Source organism: Lytechinus pictus, chromosome 7 (assembly GCF_037042905.1).
Source record: "Lytechinus pictus isolate F3 Inbred chromosome 7, Lp3.0, whole genome shotgun sequence".
NCBI lineage: Eukaryota > Metazoa > Echinodermata > Echinoidea > Temnopleuroida > Toxopneustidae > Lytechinus > Lytechinus pictus.
Window position 1 is genome coordinate 18,414,004 of NC_087251.1, and position 21,219 is coordinate 18,435,222.

The 21,219-nt window shown below is 33.4% G+C and overlaps 1 protein-coding gene across 1 annotated transcript; it reads left to right on the forward strand.

The window, feature by feature from the left end:
• The first annotated feature begins 231 nt into the window (after positions 1-231).
• Positions 232-20,428, forward strand: LOC129264827 (probable tubulin polyglutamylase ttll-15). The gene is made up of 13 exons (XM_064102133.1): positions 232-375; positions 8,794-9,045; positions 9,772-9,927; positions 10,702-10,821; positions 11,084-11,159; positions 12,204-12,442; positions 13,087-13,165; positions 14,676-14,784; positions 15,108-15,174; positions 15,755-15,882; positions 16,653-16,749; positions 17,130-17,243; positions 17,872-20,428. Exons 2-13 carry the CDS (start codon positions 8,794-8,796, stop codon positions 17,989-17,991), a joined length of 1,557 nt encoding a protein of 518 aa, XP_063958203.1. The 5' UTR covers positions 232-375; the 3' UTR covers positions 17,992-20,428.
• Positions 20,429-21,219: the final 791 nt, after the last annotated feature.

The window sequence follows — 21,219 nt, forward strand, 5'->3', positions numbered from 1 at the left end:
TCTTTTTTTTCTTTTTTGGGGGCATTTTTTTTTTTGGGGGGGGGCGACTGCCCCCACCGCCCCCCTGGCTACGCGCCTGGGTTAGCTTTCTACTTCCTTGGGTCATGTGGATTAAGAATACGAATTTAAATTTCCTATTTTTTTTTTGAACGAACCCTACCCCAGTACCCCCTTCAAACTGTACACTGCCCCCCCCCCCCCCCCCGCGTATTTGTATTCAAGCTCAATCTAGCTCGGCCTCGGGGTCCAGCGACAGGGAGCTCGGCCGGAGGCGGCGAGGGCCATGCCATCACCAGGGACCGGAGGACCGAGCAGTCACAAGTCGAAACGAGCTCTGAAAAGTACGGCTCGCGTTATTCATGTTATTGTTTCACTGTAAGTAAAAAAGTTTCATTTCATTGTATGTTGTACGAAACGGAAGAATCATTTAGGTCTGCTCTATTGATCAGGCTTGGAATTTATGTGTTTGTTGTGTCATTGACACTCTAGTTCATCTAAGTTACTTCTTAATGTTAACTGAGCTTGTTTTTGGTAAAATTTTCCGTACTTCAGTCCCACGTATGAACATTTTTGTGGCCTTTCGCATAGAGTACGCCTATCGACTATCGTGTCGACGATCAATACTAACCTCGTACTAGTGTGAGTGGTCGACGATCGACTCGCATCATTTCTGTCCAATAGCAATGCAATGACAATGACCATAGCAATGGAATAGAGCACATCCTCCTCACAGTGATGCAGTCGCGCCAGCAAAAGAGTTATAAAAAATTGCCTTGTTTCGTTTTGCGATGCAAAACTGCACTAGCATCTAAATTGTCTTGATATCGTTGGTGCCAGAATGCAGATGATGATGACAGATGATTAATTTTAAGAGAAGAGGTGAAAGAGGATGATGATTTCATGATGATTAATAAATTGACTGATTGAATAATGATCATTGATGATGATGATAATGGTGATTGATTTAAATTAATGATGCTCCTTGATGATTGATGACAACAAATGATGAATAAAGATGTTAAAAGACAGAATTAAAGAACAAGGTCAAGTTGTCTGTTGTCTTTTGGTCCCATGTCTAGACGCTTAAGCCTAATACTCCCAGGGTATTTTGATTCTTGTCATCATGGGGGGGATGTATTGTGATTGTGGCAGATCATGCAATCACGATAAAAGAGAATTATGTATTTTTATGCATTTGCATAGGTGAACTTTACTAAATTCATATTTTGTTTTTTATGACTTGTGCAAATTTATTTAAAAAAATCATACTCCTTGCTCTAATTCATTACATAAAGCTCCTTGAATGATGTTGATGATATAAAAAAATTCTGGTAACAAAATAAAATTCTTATGTATTTTATTTTTATGATTTTCTTATGTAGGCTATTCCTTTGTGAAAAGTTTGTTTTGTTCATCTTTTTATTTTTATTGAGTTTTCTGCAAAATTTGTCAGGGACATTATTTCAGCCTTTAAATAGCATTAAATTAAATGACTCATTTAATCACTCATTTACAAATTATAACTGAAAACATATTTTGACTTTGTAAATCAAAACAGTTTTTTTATTAATTTTGTGTTTGACATGCACGTACATGATTTTTGCCTTGGTAGCCATGTAGGCGCATGCCCAGACATCAAAACTTTGGTCTAAAAAATTGTGCAAGACTTGAAAATAAAAAGTCAGCAGGTGGGGCAGTCAACAAATTTTGCATGGCAGGTTTATCACAAAAAATATTGAGGGGGGTCATTATACACTTCCGAGAGTATTAGGGTTAAGTAGATAAAAAAATACTTATTTTTTTGCTCCTGGTTCTCCCAATGCCAACATATAAACAATTGTAAAGGGTTGTGCTTTGTACAGTACATGTATGTAATAATTGCCTTGACATTCTGAAATATTGCTTGTAAAGTTTTGAAAGATATTTGTCCAGACATGCTCTAAGTGGGTATAACACCAAGTAACTGTCTGTTCTGGGGATAATTATTGATTAATTACATACAATTTTTTTCATTGTTCACTTATTTCACTATACATGTAGCAGGGTGCGACATAAGCGCTTGCCCGATTGCCCGGGGCAAGTAAAAGTTAGAGTCGGGCAAGTGTTTTGAAGCAAAGACAAAAACTGCTTGCCCGAATGGGGCAAGCAAAAATCTCCTATGGAAATTATATTTTAGAAAGATTCCCCATATTTCACCATAAAAATAAAGACAAAAAAAAGACAAAAAAAAGCAATATCATTAATTTCTTCTTTCAAAAAAGTTTATTTCGAATTGCAAAATTTGCGCCATTTTCTGCAATAAACACACAGCTCAGAGACGCACACACACACAGAATCAATGGCAGTCTAGCGTACCTAGCTCGCTAGCACCTAGTCCACGCAACCGATGCGTGTAGTTAAGTTTCTACGGAGTACGAGTAGGTCAACAGCCTACAGTGCTGCACAAACGAAGTTTGCTCTGGAAGAAACCTCCCACTGTACTGTCAAAATTCACATTTCTTACCAATGAAAATTCTTGTAATGTCCATATTTCCTAAAAATTGGGGTAGCTCTGTCATTTGTAAGCAGTAAAAGGAGAAATTTTCACTTCTGGTATGCTTCAAAAAGATCGGGTTTCGAATGATCGTCTGTATCGCACACACTGAAATACATTGTTTGACAGTCCCACATATGCATTTGTGTGTATGTTGATGAACGTGGTTTCTTTCGTCCCTTTTTTTTTTAGCCAAGGAAATTTATAAATTTTCTTCTTTATTTATGACTGGATAATTTGAGCTTTCTTCCTCGCTATTTTCTTTCTTTCTGCCTATCTTTCCTTCTTTTGAATCTCTCTTTATTTCTTTAAATTTCCTTCCTTCTTTTGTTCATTTTTTCTGTTACTATAGCTGTCTTTCTTTTTTGTCATTTTTTCTTTCTATCTTTTTTTCTTTCTTCCTTCCATCCAACCTTTGTTTACCTCTTTCTTTAATCCTTCCTTCTTTTTCCCCTTCCTTTCATTCTTCCTTACTGTCTTCCTTCCGTCCATCCATTCTTTACCTTTTCTTCCTGTCTTTTTTTCTTCCTTACTTTCTTCATCCCTTTCATTCTTTCTTTTCTTTCTTTCCTTCATTCCTTCTTGTCTTTCATTCTTTCTTTCTCCTTCTTTTCTTTCCTTCTTTCTTTCTTTCTATTTTTCTTTATTTCTGTCTGTCGTTCTTTTGATCTTTCTTTTTTTCCATCCATCCTTTCTTTTCTTATTTTTTCTTTCTGCCTTCCTTCATCTCCTTCTTTCATTCCTTCCTTCATTTCTTTCTGTCTTTCATTGTATCTTTCTTTTCTTTTTTTTCCTTCCTTCCATCTATCCTTATACCTTTTCTTTCTTCCTTTCTTCCTTCTTTCCTTTCTCTTGTTTTCTTTCTTTCCCTTTTCCTTCCTTTCTGTTTACCTTTTTTCTTTTATTCATTCCTTCCTTTCTCTTCCTCTCATTTTTTTTCAATTTTTTTCTTTTTCTTTTTTCTTTCCATCCTCCTTTCCCTTATTTCTTTCCATCTTTCTCTTCCCCGCAGCCAATATCTCTCTCTCTTTCTTTCTTTATTTCTTTTTTTTCTTTCTTCCTTTATTTCTTCGTCCTTTCTGTCTTTCTTCTTACTTTTTTTTCTTTCATTCTCTCCCCCTCTCTTAATTTTTTTTCTCTGGTTATTTTCAGTGATTTCCCCTTTTTTATTGTGTGTCCTAGTCCCCTCCAAAATATATGGAAAATATATGAGATTAGGAAATTAATTAAAAAGCATATTTACCATTTTGTCATGATGTTCAAGATAAAAATCATTAAAAAAAAAGAAATACAACTACAAGGTACATCAGTAGTCATGTTAAAAAATGTATTTTTAAAGCCGTCAATGGTATGGTATGTAAAACTATAAGGCTTTAACTTGTTTTGAAGCAATAAAACTTTGTTTTGAAGGATTTTTTCGGGCAAGTGAAATCTATATTCGGGCAAGTATTTTCCAACTATTTGAAAATTTACTTGCCCGAATGGGCAAGTGCTTCAAAAAAGTTATGTAGCACCCTGATGTAGTAAGTTCATAATGGCTGCCACTTATTGGTGAAATACAGTGTAGGTCTTCGTTACAGCCTACTCTTAAACAAATTGGTGGATAAGATATCCAATTTTGTAATCTAGGTCTGATTATCAAAAAGGTAGAACAGTGAAATAATAATAATCCGCTTTTATATAGCGCTTAATACATTGGAACTACGTGTCTGAGCGCTTTGCAGATATATTATTACCCCGGTCATCGGAATCAATCAGTCATTCCCGCACACAATGTGTGCACATCCTCCACTCCCTGAGGAGTATTCAGTTGCCGGTGAGGCGCACACAGTACTGGACAAGCTACAATCATTTTACAATGACTTTCACATCCTACCGGGTACCCATTTAGCACCTGGGTTGAGAGTGGCAAAGTGTGGATTAACGCCTTGCCAAAGGATGCCAGACCGCGGTGGGATTCGAACACACGACCCTCTATTTACAAGGCGAGAGTCAGAACCACTACACCACGGCTCCTCCTGAAAGACATGCTCACACTGTAGGTCCTGTTTCCTGGGGCTATAGACCATGAAGATTTGATAATTAGTCCTAAGTTTCTGATTTTTTATTTATGTGAACTCACCAAGTAATTTAATGATGAGCAAGAAAAATTAAACAAAGACCCCATCACATACTTCAAGCATGCATACATTTACAATGTATGATGTACTGTCAATAAAAATTGAGTGTCACAAATGACTGTGACCATTCATTTTATAATTTTTTTATTCCATTTCTCAGCTGGTTTAACGGCCTAAATATAGGTAAAACTTCACAGAGGAGGCTTGGTAGTAATGTACTATGACAAATTTGAATTTAATTTGTCGCCACTCGCCAGCTAAGAATGTCTGACAAAAATATGATACACGTAGGTTTGATTACAGCTGATGAGCAGGCAATATCATGAGATGGCAGTATATGTATAACAGGATTTTTATAGTTTTGGAGGGTATAAATTAGGAAGACATCACTTTTTGACATATAATGTGATAAATAAGATATCATTCAGCTGTTCACAATTTTTAATTTTTACCTGTAAATCAGGAAGTTTTAAGTTCAAGAGTCTTTCTATTCAGACCGTTCTGCATTCATGTGCGCAGTACTGCAACAGAAGACCTGCATTTCAATGTTTGCAAGGCCACTTTTTCTGAGGCACATTTTATACTTGTAGGCATAGCAAAAATGAAAGGAAAAAATGAAAAGGGTACCAAAGATATCAAGGCTAGTGAGGCCAATCAATAACAGGGTTCCCAGCCCATCATCAGGAAAAATTATTTACTTTTTTCCAGTCGGGTAAGTATCAGGGAATTTGATAAAAAAATACCTCAAATCAGGGGAAAATAGAGGGAAAAATCAGGGCATTTTGATCAGCCAAAAAGTCGTAAGCTTTAGTGGGTTTTTTTTTACATGTAATTCACTGCAACAACTTAAAAAACATGCAAAACTGGGAATGGGTTTAAATAATTATCAGGGAATTTTGAAAACTCATCAGGGAAAAATCAGGGAATTTTGTTTTCTTGAAAAGCTGGGAACCCTGCAATAAGGCATCTATGGTTATGGCGTTAGGCTTAGCCTTGTTGCAAAGTGTACTAAAGATATGTTTTGCTTATTATTCTTATGCTACAGGAATAAGAGAGAAAAATGGAAAATTCAAACTAAAAATTTCAATAACATCAAATTTTTTTTGCTCCATCAATAATTTTCTTTTCAAACATCAAATAATTTTCAAGATTTTTGAGAATCCTGAAAATTTAATGAGGAACATTTATACTATGTATGATATGACTACATTGCATTTGAGTCATGCTTTAATGTCTGTTTGTATAATCATAATACACTTTATGATTTTAATGTTATACATAAATTAGGTCTTTTCTGACACAGATTATCTTGTCTATAACTGTGAACAATTACATCATTACTTCATTATTGTGTATACCTTTTCTCCATTATTTTGTTCTTTTTGTTTGAATGAAAGACCACCTGGACAGTGACATGATGGGGGGTGCCATTAAAAAAAAGAAAAAAGTGATGTGAAATGATAAAAAAGAAAGAAAGTACATATCCATAACACCTTGATGAGAAAACTTACAAGGTGCAATTATGAAGGATTAAATCCCATTTTCGGTTGCTCTCTTTGTCAGAGCAGGGCTTTGCTTTACAATATTTATTAAAATGAACAGCAGGGAGTATGCCTACCCTTTATGTGGTTGAAGAATTGTGTCTTTGAAGGGTATTTCCGTTTGAGGGTTTATGATAAGGCTAGCTGCTTTTGTATCTAAATCCTATGAAAGAATATATTATGAGTATGTACATGTACAGGAAATAGATTTATGAATTCCGACATGCATTATTTGTATGAAACCTTCTTATATCGTAAAGTTACTGAAGAAAAAAAACAACATAGGCACTGGTCTTAATAAAAAAAACTGAATTAACACTTGACACTTCAACCACACATATCAAGAATGAATTTTTCTGGTATTGCATCAAACAAGTGAATTGTTATCATTTTTTTCATATCACCGATGTATAGTCACACAATAACACAACCCTAAAAATTGTAATTTTGCTACAGTCGTATGGATTTGTTTAGTTTTCACTTGAGCATGTCTCATTGTAAAGAAATGTGAGCAACTGAGTAAGAGTAAAGAAATCATTCAAAAGACCACCTACTGAATATTGGAGAATATAATTTTGCTGCTACTCCTCCCATTCTTTCTTCTTTAAATAAACCATGGGATCTGCTACCACAACATATTTTCAAACTGTTATTTTTTTTTCTTTCTTTCCAGGTCACAGGATAGCAGTCACTATTTTGTTTTCAAATTTTCCTCTGTAAACACTTGTGTCTAGTGGCTCTTCCCATGGCATGACTACATGTATGTGCAGGGAAATGTGTGAATTTTCTTTATTAGATCAGTGACCTGGATCCCAGTTTCACAAAGACTTACAACTGTAAGGCTGTTATAGCAGGGTTCAGCAGCCAATCAAAATCAAGGTTTCCATGGAAGTGACAATAATCATAAATGGCAAAATTACAGTAGTTGTAAATCTCTTTATGGAACAGGCCCTGAAGAAGCAAGGTCAATGCAGAGAAAATTCACTTATTCTATTACATTTTACTACCAATCTCATTGTACATGTAGTGCTCTGTCACTACAAATACAGTGTAAATGTAGTTTGTAGTCTACTGTATTTTTTAGGGAGGAAGATTTAATATGAAAGCAATTGTGGAGATTTCTTGTTGGAAATGATTTATAAGTTGTTTAAAATATTTAATAGTATGTAATTCTTAGAAACATATTAATTTCTATATAACTTGCATTATTGTTATTATTATTATTCATTTATTTATCTAATTGTCTATTTATTTATTTATTAATTATTATTGTTATTTTTGATTAATTAATTAATTGATTTATTTATTAATTATTATTAATAACATCATTTAGCTGTAGTGTTATTAGTAATATTATCATGAAGATATCTTTATTGATGATCAAAAAACAAATGACACAAGTTTGTGAAAGTTAATGATTTGGATTTAAACTGATCGTGAATAATTTCATGAAAATAAAGTTGTGTACTCTGGATGCACTCACTTCCTTTTCATTATTTGTTCCTTTTTTGGCTTGTTTTTCATCAACTTTAGAATGTTTTAAGTTTATTTTTAAGAGATGACGATTGAAATCATGTATTACATTTTAGGCTTTACATATACTTTTTTTTAAAGAAATTAAGAAAGCAGTCTAGTATAGTCTTTAGTCTACATTATCAATATTGATAAACTATTTGTAAACTACATTGTCTCCATACCTTTGCCTCATGTTTCATCAGTTATTTCACTCAAAACAGTTTGTGAAACTATATGAAGATAACCAGTCAGTTGATACACATATCTTCAGGTACATGACTCGGCATGATTATCAATGCAATACAGCAGGTTATTTTCTTGTGTTCATGTTATTTTGATTTCTTTGTATTATTGTTTACTTGACCTGACCTCTAGAACCATACATGTAGTTATACAATGGAAATATTGTCCTATTTTATTTGAGGTAGAGTGCTGGTGTGTTGTTATCATTCTATGTGGCATGTCACTCAAGGTTATAGATTCATTCATAACCTTACCTTAAAGTCGTATGGTAACTTCTTTATTTAAACAAACTAACCCCTGGTTCTGTTCGTCATTTTCCCTTATCAATTTCAAAACAATGTAATCAGAAATTGTGTAATATTTTCAAAATGATAATACACTAGTTAACTTATGATTACTCTTATCCAATATCCATCATATAAATTTTTCAATGTACATATTGATATATTATTATTACTTTAGCTGTAGCCAGTCTGTAGGCAGTCTGTCTGGTTATATTTGTATGAAATACAGATGAATGTACTCAAGTCAAATCTATTGGAACCACAAATATCTGTTCAAATTTAATGGGCGAAATTTGACTAAGAAGATAAATACGTGTTATGCATATTTTGGTCCAATATTGTGTTGACTCGTCTAATGAAACTTGGAAGGTGAATTAGTATGTATTGTATACTCACTAACTGTAAGACGTTTTCAAACACAATTTGATGATATATTGTTTTACTTGTTATTCCTAACAATTGCTATAAACAGTGTTTCATATTTGCAAAAAAAGATTGACAAGAGTGGCAAACAAAATCTAACAATTGTTTTCTTTCATTCCTGTCTCCCTCTATAGATGTATCACAGCCCAAGCAAGGTGAAAACCAAGAAGCGTGGTCTACCACCCCATGTCCTCTATGTATTGGCTTCAGCCCTCTGTCTTGGGCTCCTAGTTATCATGTGGAATGTATACCAGCTTAAGATGATGCAGGAGGCCCACTTCAATGGGCATGGCCCGTACCCAGGTGCCCAGGCTCAGGTTGCAGAGGCATCGGCAGGAAGTGTGGATAGTTACAGAAGACCTGTGGTGTGGATACATGCAAAACATGTGGGTGGATTATTCATATTTTTCTTGAAGTTTCTTTTTGATGTTTTTTTTTTTGTGTGTAATACCCATTTGCACCATGTACCAGAGAGGTTTCATGTGGATATGTTTTTATTTAACATTAATGTCTTGGGTGTGAATAATCTCTGTACAATACTCTTGTGGTCAAGAAGCATCGTTTTTGTTGAATTGAGGTAAATGTAGAGAAAAGTCACTAAGTTAAACATGATATCTTGAAAATATTTGAGTACATGTACATTGTGATATGATCAAAATATACATCTTGTACACACTTTTTAAGATAATTTTTATCTAAGATTTATTTTTTTGGAACAGAGTGGTTTAAAGATTTGGTAACAATCAATTTGAAAATTCTGTATGGCATATACGATTAGAATAGTAATGATAATAATTATAATTATTCTGTGTTTATACTGTGGACATATCTGACAAATGCACACTAGGTGCACAAAACAATTTTGAACAAGAACAGTTGTCAGGGCAAAAGTGATTAAAAAATAAAGATAAGTACTGCAAAGAGATCAATTATTGTGATAGGGATATGTTTCTTGATTTCTTCATGAAAAATGTCTAAGTTATTCTGAAAGAATAGTGTTGATTGTGGAGAGGTTGTTCTAAGTTTACACAGATCTGATATTTGGGTGTGAAAATCTGGGTTTTTTTTCTCTCTAAAATGATATATGACTTTCATGTTATCTTTTTTATTAGGTGAATTCTGGATACTTGAAGCATGTGATGTCTGTATTTGAGAGGGCAGGCTATATCCGTGGTGATGCACAGTCTAGTTGGGATGTTCTCTGGGCCCATGACTACCCTTTCAAAGAACTCGCTGCTGTTATGGCAAGCCTTAAGCCCTATCAGAAGGTTTGTTTTAATTTACACAGTAGCATATACAGGGAAAAAAAGTGCCAGGGCAAACACTGAAATTGTCAGCCTTGTAATTGATGCTGGTTAACTGGTGACTTTATAGGTTTTTGATCATATTAATGTGCAAGGTTTTAAAAAAAACTTTTTGTATAACCTTCTGGCTTATTTGGCTCTTATTCCCTGAAAGTTGTGTGTGGAGCACATGCCTCCCTTTCACACACCGTTCCCCCATGTGCCTCTGCATCTTCATCCTTAAATATAAGTATGAACATTTCAGTGAAAACGACAATTTGCACAATTCAGTGTCATGCAAATGAGACAGTCGATGATGTCCTTCACTTACTATTTTTTTGTATTTTATTGTTTGAATTATACACTATTTCATTTTTTACATATTTGACAATAAGGACCAACTTGACCGCACCATATAGTATTGAACAATGCTAATTCCACATGTTCAGGGAGGAATTAATCGTTGTCTCACTTGACAATGGGGAGGAAATTAGAATATTTCTAATGCCTAAAATAAAATACAAAAGAAAAAGTGAGTGTATGATGTCATCAATCTGCTCATATGCATACCGACCAGGATGTGCATATAACTGTTTTAGGGGGAAAATTACTTCCTATGATAACCGAAACACTCTTTTTCTCTTTTTTTTGCAATACATGTACATTATATCAGTTGTTTTTATTGGACATAATTATTATCTTATTTTGTTTTGGTTTTTTCTTACCTAAAGCGAACAATATTCATTTCACTCATTCTAGGTCAACCATTTTCCAGGAACTGGGTTCATTACCAATAAAGTTTATCTGGCGACATCTGATATTGCATACATTCCAAAGGCCTTCCAAATGCCAGGCCAGAGAGATGCATTCCTTGTAGAGGTACGTATATGGTGTCATATATAATCCCTTTTTTATATTTAATTGTATTTGATGAACTTACCTGTATTAAATTCTTAATTTTATTTTACACTGTATTTTTTTTCAACTAATGCTTTTTTTTATTCCTGTAATATGAATGAAAATTGAGCAGTTAGACTTGAGAGTATTTGATATAATTGCTACTATGTGTATCATATTGAGTGTCTTTCATATTAATATTTAACATTTTATATTTTACTTTCAATCTCTCTTCATACTAAAGACTAAACAAAATCCAGACACACTGTGGGTCCAGAAGAGCAGTTCACATAGAGGAATCAAAGTCAAATCCATTGCAGGTTAGTGTGAACAGTCCTGTTTAGAATTTTTTTATAATGCTACAGACACACGATGAAGCTGATACCAGGGGCCCGTTGCAGAAAGAGTGCGCAACTTGATTTTCAGCCAATGAACCACCCGTATTCGGGACTTGCACTTGATATTTTGACTTGCATTTAAACGCAACTCTTTCTGCAACAGGCCCCAGACCAATCAAAGCTATTGTATATCAAATTTAATATCATTGGTCAGAACTTTGGATTCCATTTCATTGATATGACTGTATCAAAATGCTATACTGTATCCCATTTAGATAACGGAACTGGAGAGTAATCAGATGATGTTTGAACTTGTTCAATAATGTTTGTGTGCCAACAAAATTATTTTCATGTTTGTTTTCATTATTAACTATCGGATCAGGTTGATTTATAACTTTTAATATAGATATTATGGGAAGAGGGTAGAAAATGATGGGATAATTAAAACGTTAATATTATAGAGGAAGGAAGAACTGCTTTGGGACATTTTATTATTCTTGAAGGTCAAAAGGAACTGAACCACCTCTTGTAAACCTGAGGTATTTGCGCATTCGGGCCATAGCAGTGTTAAAGACCTAGTATGTTTAGAAAATTAAAGCAGTCCATTCCTTTCATTTTTCTTTCATATTCCATAATTCATACAAAAATGTTCCTGTCATGTAATATCTTTTGATCAGTAATAGTAGGTTGAAAATTTTACAGATTTTTACAACTTTTGATGGCAAGTCAACTAACAGTCATTTGGTAAATGTGCCCACAGATAATAATATTTTTCTTGAAAAAAGCAATACAGATTGCAGCAAAATTATTACTTTTCCCAGGATTTACTTCACCTTTTAAGCCAGTGATGAAATCATAACATTGCCTGCTTGAACTACATTGCCCCTAGTACAAGGCATATCGGGATTACAGAATTCAGTAAGACTCAATTTTTAAACAGTCAAATGACAAGATTACTCGGCATTATTTAATACATGTGTGTCTTGCCAAATTCCAAAACTGTTTTCTTTTATTTTTTAAAACTAGACCTAGACCTCTATGCTGCAAACACATTTATCCAGCAATATATATCCAAACCTTACCTGATTGATGGGAAGAAATTTGACCTTGGCTTCTACGTCACTCTGACCTCTGTTGACCCGTTACGAGTCTATGTGCTCCATGACGAGATGCTTGTACGTTTCTGTGCTAAGGAATACAACCCCATTGACTTTGGAGATGTCAATAAGTATGTCGTCGGTGATGATTACACTCCAGTTTGGAAGGTAAAAAGCTCTTTTAATGTAGAGGAAATAAGTGGAAGATAGTTAATTTGTCAGTCAGTCAGTCATTTTATTGATCATTTGAAACAAGAAGATAAACAGAAAAACATGAATACAAAATGATAAATGTAATATAGTCTCAAATCAATACAAGTTACAGGTTCCATTCATATTTATGGTGAGGAACCCAGAGAAGCAATATTCCATATAATCGGGGCCCTACAAATGATGTATTCAATTCTGCGTAAGCTAGTGAGGGGATGAGACACTAAATTGTTTAGTACCATATTTTTGGTTCATCAAATATGTCACACTGGGCTGTAAAATGACATTCCACTCTTCAACAAGGTCTGTTAAATGTGTTGAGGTTAGGCACACAGATCGCATCATTAAAAGAAGAATAATGAAGCTTTCCAATGAAATTGTTTGTTTTTTATTTGGAAACATAAAAGACATTATACTTCAAACTTGAGTTGCAGTAAATGATTTTGGGGGTAATAGGGTATAATCAATAAAATGAATCAAAATAAAGTGTGTGGTGGTAATTCAGGTTAATATTCATAATCATATCCATGTAATACAAAAGATTTTCACTTTCAATGTTTTGCTATGAAATTGCTCTTCATGTTTGTATATTTCTTTGCTAGATGCCATCACTTCAGAAGTATTATCAAGAATATAATTACAACTTTATGGAAACAATGAATGGATACTGGAGATCAAAAGGTAATATATATACACCAACCTCTCTTCATTGCCTCTCTGGCTAAGATGTGTTCTATTGGTTATAAAACAACTTCTATAGTTGTGATATTTGCAAGAATCAAGAAAAGATTGTTGTAGTTCTGCAAAGGAAAGCCAATTTCTCCTAATATGTTAGATTTCTAGATTATTGGAAGTTTTTCTTTATCAAGTGAATGATCATAGGATTGCTCCTAAAAGGAATAATTTACATAAAACGAAGAAGAATAGGTCCTGTAATAGGGGCGGTCTCATTGCTCCGATTGCCTTCTGGATCTACGTTTATAGTACAGACCTAAATATGGGGAATATTTTTTCTATCCTATTTCTGAGTTTAATCATCCACAATCTGCAGTTAGAAAGGTATTGAGTGTGCAGTCCTGGAATTAAGCGAAGGCACCTTGCCAAAGTCCTTGTCATGTTATTTATAGCAGGAATCCTGCTCATTTTCTGTCACTGCCGCAATTCCAATAGTTTTTTATTTGTTTGTTGATATGGAAGGATTAAAGGAAACCAAAACCCAAGAAGAGAAGCAATCTTATTGGAAAGAGTAAAATGAGAGGAACTATTTAAAACAAGTTTCATCAAAATCAGTTATGAAATAAGAAAGTTATGGACGTTTAAAAAGTCTTGTTGTACTATCAATGGGATCCTCAAATTGGCAAACGTGCTTCAAAATGACTGATTTTGTGGACAACTCTCCATTTGTTTTGTATACAAATTTTCAGGTTTTCCCCTTTATTTTACATATTTCACATTATCTCCTCCTGACCTTGACATATGTGGTGTGAATTATATTTTCCCATGACATATGTTGTGCTCAGAAGGAGGCAAGATGCAATTTGAAAGATAATGAGGAAAATCTGAAAAATTGTATACAAAACAAATGGAGAGTTGTCCACAAAATTAGCCATTTTGAAGCACGTTTGCCAATATGAGGATTCCCATAGAAAGTTCAACAAGAGTTTTCAAACTTCCATAACTCGCTTATTCTATAACCGATTTTGATAAATCAAGTTTTAGATTGCTCCTCGCATTTTACTATTTCCAATAAGATTGCTTCTCTTCTTGGATTTTGGTTTCCTTTTTAAAAGTAAGAAGATTCTGAGCAAAATTCCTGCAAAAAGATGCATCTCAAATTCTTTTTAATTGTCTGAAGCAACAACCTATGGTTATAGGAACTGGGGCCTGTATCACAAATCTTAGCATTCATTCATATAGTGGATTTCTGTGGTTAATTTCATGTAATGAACAATGTAATCAAATGTAAAATTTAACATCATAAATCAAATACTAAGATTTGTGTGACAGAGCTCAGGGTAGGCAGTGCTTCAGCTCAGATTTGTCAACTTAAGATTCAAAATTAGTGTATTATTTCAGAGTGGTATTTTAATGAGGCATGGTTCAAAGTTTTTCAACTGTAATAAGTTAGGCTTCTAAATCTGAGGACTTTTCTAATATTTTAAGTTTTGTTTTTGCGATTTCTGTGTCACAGGTGAAGACCCAGATAAAGTATACAGACAAATTTACGAAGCTATTCGTGGAGTATTTGTCAGCAAGTATCCACAGCTTTTAAGTGCTATACAAAGGCATGAAAACAAGCAGTAAGTTAAGTTTATCTTCAATGGAATAGCCCTAGATTTTGATGTTGATTTTTATTACCCAAATGACAATCCTTAAAGCACTGGTTGCCAGTCACCAGGGGGGGGGGGGGGTCTTTCTTGGGAAGGGTGTTTATCCACAACTTGTTAATGCCCCATACTTAGTAGCTTTTTTTTAACAAGAGATGGGTCACGATATCAAACTATCACAAGTAGAAAAAGATGGTTATATTTTAGACTGAATAATGGTCAGAAATAAAAATTCAAGGTATGTTTGTAGGAATCATGACCAATTTGGCTTATCATATCTTCTTTCATTTTCACAGTGTCTTCTTTGAATTGATGAGATTTGACTTCGTACTTGATGAAGAACTGAATGTATTTCTAATGGAGGTAGGCTTTACCAAGACGTGATCATATCAAAAGATTTTGTTTTTATTTAAAAGTGTGAAAAGGAATGCCTTGACTAAACAAGAATACTTATATTGAGTTAGGTATATAAAGTGCTTTCACTTGAACTGTTCAACTGTATTGTAAATGTATAGTCGTTACATTTTCCCAATTTATCCAGTCAGAGTGCCCATCTGCATAAGTAACCATAAGATGTGATCTGAAAGGTAGTGATATATCTATAAAAGAAACTCCATTTTAGGGGTAGAATAGTTATTTGAATGATGTTCATGCAATCAGGTTGAAATAAAGAAGTTAACCTGTGTCACTAATTTTACAAGCCTAAAAAAAAATCAATATTGGCTTTGTAATTGTGCAGTTTATCGAAATATAGTTATAACACCTAATTGGTCAGAATCTGCTCCCTATGATCATACAGCATAATTCACCTATACATGTATTTAGCATTGCAGTTGATATGGGCTGAGTCTTTCAAAAGTCTGTACTCATTATTTATGTATTATCTTGAAATGTGATTATTTCTGATTGCAGGCTCATCATTATTATTTTTCCTTCATTTCAGGTGAACATGTCTCCTAACCTATCATCAGCTCATTTCACTGAGAATATACATCTCTACGAGAGAGTGGTGTATAATGTTCTCAGTGTCAATGGTGTAGCAAGGAATGTGCCTTCAAGCTTGAAAAACAGGTAGGAAACCATTCAGCTGCAAATATGACAAAACAGATTGATTTTGTTGTGCTGATTTTAAATTAGCTGTCAGCTGTGGGGTGAAAAATGATTGATTTGAAGATACTCCAGATGTTAATGATGGTGGTGGTTTTGATGATGATAATGAGGATGAGAATAATGGATGACAATGATGATGAAGATGATTGGTGATGATGACGATGACGACTATGATGATGGTGGTGGTGGTGGTGGTGATGATGATGATGATGATGATGATGGTGATGATGATGATGATGATGATGGTGGTGGTGGTGGTGATGATGATGATGGTGCTGATTCATGCTCATAAGAAAACTGATAATGCTTATAGTGATGCTAAGCATGCTTACATGTGCATTTATTTAAACTATAACAAAGACAACAATCACGGTGACAATGGTGTTAATTTAGTTGATGATGATGATGATGATAAAAATCATGCTGCTGATGAAATGATTATAAGAAAAGTCAGAAGTGAATGTTTTCCTGTATAGTTGCTAGGGCCATTTCAAAGGTGTCCAAACATACATTATATAAGAAGGATACGCATGTAAATGTTTATCTTTGCTTTCAGTGCAATTAAAATGTTGCATATTGAATCAAGATATATTTATCAATCCAGTTTAACAAGTACATATGATACCTGTTTATTGTATGAGTTGACATATATCTAGCTCTTAAGAGATCATAGTGATGGTGGAAAGTGTAACAAAATTAATTTATGATTTCTGAATTTCTTTGCTTTTTAGTGATTCAAGAGAGAGAGGGATGCAAGTTAGTACAAAGGAAATCCTTGTGAAGCCAGACCTATGCAGTTCTGAAAAATGCTTCACTTGTGAAAAAGAGGTAACAGTGTTAAAATGAATTACATTTTAGTCATGTGGTTCTATTTCATTATTAATTGCTATGATAAATTTTAATAGTTGGCTATTAGAGTGAAAATATGGGAATCAATGGGAATTAAATTTTAGTCATATCTTTTTGTTTTATCATTAATTACAATGGTAATTCTTAATTAATTCTTAGATATTTCATTTGCTATCTAATGTAAGCAGACATTTCACTCCATGACTCCATTACTTGACACATGTATAATTTTTATATTCAAGCTATCACTATTCTCTACTACTACCTACTTGTATATCTGAACCAGATTATTGCTGACAGAACACTAAGAAATTCTGCAAAATGATATTTAATTGTATTTATTTTTTTCTCCTACGTAGGAATGTCGAATTTGTTATAAATGTCTGTCACCCCCTCAGAGATTAATGCTACAAGATGCATTCCTTGAACATAATAATAGGCAGAGTATGAGGAGAGTTTACCCAGTAGCTGTGGTAAGTTGGTTAAGCCTATCAAATTGGCAACAGTATAGACAATGAAGTTATGTTGTGAGAGTTGCCCTTCCCCTTACCCTGATTATATTGTAGTATAGTATGCATATCTGATGACATATAGCTTCGCAAGGTAAATTGAAATGATAGCCTCATGCTGATTGCATATTACTTGCAGAAAGAGTAATTTGACACTTCAATTTGTGAATCTTTTCTTTCTAATATAATAAAGAAGTGAAAAAAATGTTTGCACTCTTTATTATTGCTCTGCAAGAAAAATCCATCATGTTTTTGATAAAGAGACATTTCTATTTTCTATGTGTGTGAAGATAATGATGATTAAATAGCACTTTTAAAACACTTAATTTGTTATGCTCACTTTTTTTAGGAATGAATTCCTGCCAGATCCCTATAAAACTTGCCTGGGTTGATTACAGCATAATATCAATGAATTTCTTGCTGAAGGAAATTGACCACCCCCCGGCTATGCAATTTCAAAATAGTCTGGGCTATATAGGGTTAATGTTTTACACTGTAGCCCCACACAATCACCAGCTGTCTGCATTGAATGCTATTATTATTTCTGTATTTGTGCCACTAACTTTCTTTTAAAAAAATGTTATCTTTTCAGGCACAAGATCACGCCAAGTACTATGACATCACATCAGATGGAAGCCTCCATGAGAATGATCAGATCATGAGAGAATGGTTCATTGCAAAATGTGCCCAAGATTTATCATTTTGTCAGTGATGGATATTTGATCAACAAGCCAATTTCTGGAAATGCTGCAATAAGTACATAGACTTATCTTACAGTGGCTGATGCATACAAGGGATGTATTTATCTGCTAAAAGGGCCATGTGTCTTTCATATCACGAAGGCAAATCCATATAGGTGCTTTCAAGATGTTTTGCAATATTAAAAGGCATGTCTGTGCCTGGGCCAATTTCTCTAGACTTTAATCAATTTGCTTTTGGCCAATCAAGATGCATAATTTTAATATTACAGTAGCTGGTACTACTGATGTGTTATTGATTAAAGTTTTCATGAAACAGGGCAAGAGGGGGGAGGGGTGGATATAAAGCTCCAATGAAATTTCCTCTGTTGTTCCTGTTCAGTCATACTCTATTGATTTAAATCATTTTGATGCCATGATGGAATTCATGTACCCATTAAACCATAAGAGTGAATGAACTGTCTATTGATTATGTTGCTATTGCATATTAATACAGGGTATAACAAAATAAATCATATTCTCATAATCATATTAAATTTCTGTCAGAAAAATAAAAAATGTATCTATATTTTCATTATTTTTGTTGTGTGTTTGTGTAGGGTGAGGGTCTCACTTGCACATTCTTATTCAGTTTGTACCTTGTATACGTATATCACTCGAATGCACTTACATATATGTCTCTCCTGCAAATAGATAATCATTCTATGCAGTTTTCATTATTATTTTTAGTGAGAATGTGCATTTTCTCACTAATGATTGCACCGCCAAATGATGATATTGTATATAAAGTTTTTACCTAAAAGTAAAGAGTAGATGAGTTCTGATTGGAATAATCAGGTGTGTCATCATTGGATGTTTAAAAAGAAAATACAAAGAGCAACTTCTCAGTTGAGCTGCATAAAAGGGACCTCAATTTTTCATGTCATTTAATGCTATTTTATAATCTTGAAGTAGAATTTGAAATGTAATTTCATTTTGCCTTTATGCTGTAAAAGTAAAACTACCTCCTCCTACAATAGCAAGTAGGATAGTTGACACATATTCCTTCACAGAAATGTATGGTTGACTTTTTTTGTAGTGTGAAAGAAAAATTAAACTCTTTCAAGTAGACATGCATGATTTGATTTTGGGATTTTTTAAAAGAGGAAATCAAAATTACATACAAGGTGCAGGGAAGAGTGAGACTTTATAAAATTTTGTTTTTTATTCTTTTTTAATCTTATGAGAATTACACTTTTTTCATGAATTGTATCCAATAAAAAAAAGGTTATAATTTACAGTTTTATATACCCTTGGTACTTTAAAAAATACTACAATTGGAGATATGTGTTAAAATGAGGCATGTTGCCTGAGCATAGGGAGAATATGAGACCATGTAAAACATATATATTTCATTGTGGAATCTGGTATACTCTTAATATAAGTATTCAATATTTTTCTCTGAATTGCCAATGTGTTATTTTATGATGATATTCTGTTTTCTTACTGAAATTGAAAAAGCAATGGGAAAGTTTTACATAGATCCAGATTTCTTGCCAAAATTTAAATGTAAAATGATTGGTAAAACAAAATATGATGGCATAATAAGTTGACTTGTCAGAAGGAAGAGAATATTAAAGTGTGTATGGATAACAACAGTAAAAGATGTAAATGGTGCTTTGTGAGGTAAATGGGTACCAAGGTGAGGTAAATTGGTACTGGCAGGAAGTAATTCCTAAAAAAAGCTGTGAGCACCGGAATCGGTAGACTAGCTTAGCTGGTGGTCTGGTTTATAGATTCAATTTAAAAAAAAAACTTTATTTTAACTAGTATTCTCCCAAAGGGTTGCCAAATTTCACAGATGTGTCATAAACCATATTTACAGAAAGCTGTATGCATCTATAAGAATGGCTCCAGATATTTTAGCCATTGCCATACCTCACACATGATTACATGTTTAAAAAATTGTGTGCTTTTGTGTAGAATATAATAGGTGACAATCTTTGCAAATATATGCCCTGTAAGTATGAACCAAAGTACTATTTTCTAATGCAGTAGGCCTTAGTTTTGTACAAGTTCACACTGAATGTACTATTCTATATGTAGATTTTAGTGTATGATGTGTCCCATGTATGTTTAATTTTTAATAAGTGTGTTTTCTTGCAATTTTCTCAATTTTATCACTTTCTTTGACCATACTTGTATTGTGTATTTATGCAAATCTATTACAGATCTTATATTTGTATCATGTACCCTGAAGTGTCAACTAATTAATGACAGGGAAATTGCTCCTCCGTCATTTTTTTGATGTGTAGTTCTACTTGTGATGTAGAATACCATTTGTATAAAATATTTTTTTGTAGATTTTTTTCTTTCCCTCAGTTGTTTGTATAAATCAGTACTCTGTTGTAAGAAACAATTTACATTGTTGAAATGTTTGTACATCTGTTGAATAAAGTTTATTGAAACCCAGATTAGTGTTTTGAATAGATTTTGTTTCATATGATTTCAATTAAAGTTGTAGTCCAGGCTAAAGACAATATGAATTGAACAGCTAAAAAAAATCTGACAAAGTCCTGAGGATTTCACCAAAATTGGACAAGGAATAACAAAGTTAGATGACATTTTGAATATTTGCATAATTTTGGTGAAACAGTTCTTGCATGCATTCTTCTTGAATGAGCAAACTGATGTCAGATCTCCTATTGTTCGTTTGTATTTTATTTTATGAAATCATGTTTACCGGCCGATGATATTCAAATTTTGTCCTGTGTAAAAAGATTGGATTGTGGATTAGCAACGGATTTTGATGCATATTAGATATTTATTGCTACAATTTCATGTAATAAGTAAAAAAGAAAGTGTAGTATTCATGATGATGTACATGTAGATCGATTTAACTGATTTGAGTAAAATATTGCTTTTGAATTCAATAACTTTTATATTATCAGATTTTGATGAAATTTTCAGCATTTATACATATATACATATACACACATATATATATCCCGGATATATATATATATGTGTGTGTGTGTGTGCATGTGTGTACATGTATATGGTCAAAGTGTGTAGGCGATTCTTTAGAACACTGTGTGCTGAACTCTCATCAAAAGAATACATAGTTAATTGGTGTTTAAGTAGAGTTACATTCGTCATTCGGGACCAACAAATAAAAATGAAAAATAAATAACCCTGGGCTTATACTAGCCTTTGGTCAACTGTATGGGGGTAAGGCGTTAATCAAATTTTTAAAGATTGGA